The 1,570-nt window shown below is 62.4% G+C and overlaps 1 protein-coding gene across 1 annotated transcript in view; it reads right to left on the reverse strand.

Annotated features, from left to right (window-relative positions):
* The window catches only part of LOC118452523 (E3 ubiquitin-protein ligase Topors-like), a 3,100-nt gene extending 2,048 nt beyond the window's left edge, over positions 1 to 1,052 (reverse strand). The window contains exons 1-2 of the mRNA XM_035896611.1: positions 1,045 to 1,052; positions 9 to 885 (exon numbers count right to left, since the gene is read on the reverse strand). Of these exons, the coding sequence (XP_035752504.1) occupies positions 9 to 797 (789 nt within the window). The 5' untranslated portion in view covers positions 798 to 885; positions 1,045 to 1,052. The remainder of the gene's footprint in view (positions 1 to 8; positions 886 to 1,044) is intronic.
* Between the last annotated feature and the right edge of the window lie 518 nt (positions 1,053 to 1,570).

The following is a 1,570-nucleotide window of genomic DNA, read 5'->3' on the forward strand; positions in this document are numbered from 1 at the left end:
CCCCCCACGCCGGAGCCGGCAGGGCTGCTGCTGGGGGAGGCCAGGCTGGAGCCAAAAGTTCTCCCCCAGGAACTGCTGGGGCTGCTGGAGCTGGAGCTGGCCGCAGGGCTCTCGTCCTCGTCCCCAGCAGCATAGGAGCGCAGCAGCCTCCGGGCCTCCTGGCTGCAGCGGCACACGATGATGTTGATGATGCCCTGGACCAGCGGCGTGGTATATTCCTCCAGGCAGCCCTGCAGCACCCAGACCATGGCCTCCTCATTGGGGCCGTAGACGCACAGGGCGTGCAGGATGCTGCTCTCCACACTCCTTACGTGCCACCACCGGGCCCCATATATTGCCTCCAGCTCCTGCCGCAGCCAGGGCAGCATGGGATCAAGGAGATGCTCCCATCTTTGGAAAAGTTCTGCCCAGACATCGGGCAGGAGGCCGCCCACGGCCTCTGGCTCTGCAGCCCCCTGCTCAGCTGGGGACAGGGCCCCCTGCGGAGAAGATGGAGGGGACACTGTGGGGCGCTGGGGGCTGTTTCCAGCCAGGCGGCTGGGAGCTCCGCCTGCTGGGCTGATGGCATCTGGCGACGCTTCGCGAGATGCGATGATCCACTCTAGATAGTCGTCTTCTTCCCGCACAGAAAACCTGACAGTCTCGATCAGTCCTCTGCAGAGGGGGCACTCTGGTTTCCTCTCTGCCCAACGCAGGATGCAGCCCAGGCAGAACTGGTGGCGACAGGGCATCACATAAGTGACCTCAGCTTGAGCTTCCTGACAGATGGGGCAGCTCCACTCTGTCTCTGTGGCCATGTCCGCACTCCTCAGTGGGCTGGGGAAAGCCGAGGATGAGGAGCTGCTCCCCCTTGCAGGCACTGGCGCTGCCCAAGGCTGTCGCACACTGCAGAATGGAGAGAGGCCATGGTCACTCGCTGTCCCGGGGGAGGGGAGGGGAAGAAGGACTTGCCCAGGCCCCTCCAGAAGGACACCCTCCCAGTTCCCTGAGCCCCATCACCTGCCCCATGGCTGCCCTGGGGGGACATTTCCCCACACGGCTCACCTTCGCTGCTGCAAGCACGCCCTGCGGTACCTGGCTGCCTGAACCAGGCAGGGCCAGGGAAATGCAGGTGATGGCTCCGGGATGAGCACGGAGAGCTGCCAGCAATGGCAGCCCCCAGAGCACCACCCAGCACCAGGAGAAGCCTCGCTCCCCCCTCCAGACCTTGCAGGCACGCTCGGCAGGAGGCCAGGCACAAGCCAGACTGGCCCAGGCTCTGCCGGCACCCGAAGATAAGCAGCGAGTGACGCGAGGTCACAACCCATTGCTCACTGGCATCACAGTCCACGGGCAGGTGACATCACCTACCACACACAGTGATGGCACAATGGGCCATCTGCCCCCATGGCACTCCTGCCTCTGCACACACTTCTGAGGCTACAGCAGCATCAGACGCTTGAGCCTGTAGTTAGTGACAAGGCGACAGGGGTAGAGTGACTGTACTTATTCTTTATGGGTGCGATGGAGAGCATGTATGTGTATACTGTTGTAAACTGTAAATGTAGAAACAAACATAGAATCATGGAAT

Source organism: Egretta garzetta, unplaced genomic scaffold, assembly GCF_000687185.1.
Source record: "Egretta garzetta isolate BGI_Z169 unplaced genomic scaffold, ASM68718v1 scaffold136, whole genome shotgun sequence".
Taxonomy (NCBI): Eukaryota; Metazoa; Chordata; class Aves; order Pelecaniformes; family Ardeidae; genus Egretta; species Egretta garzetta.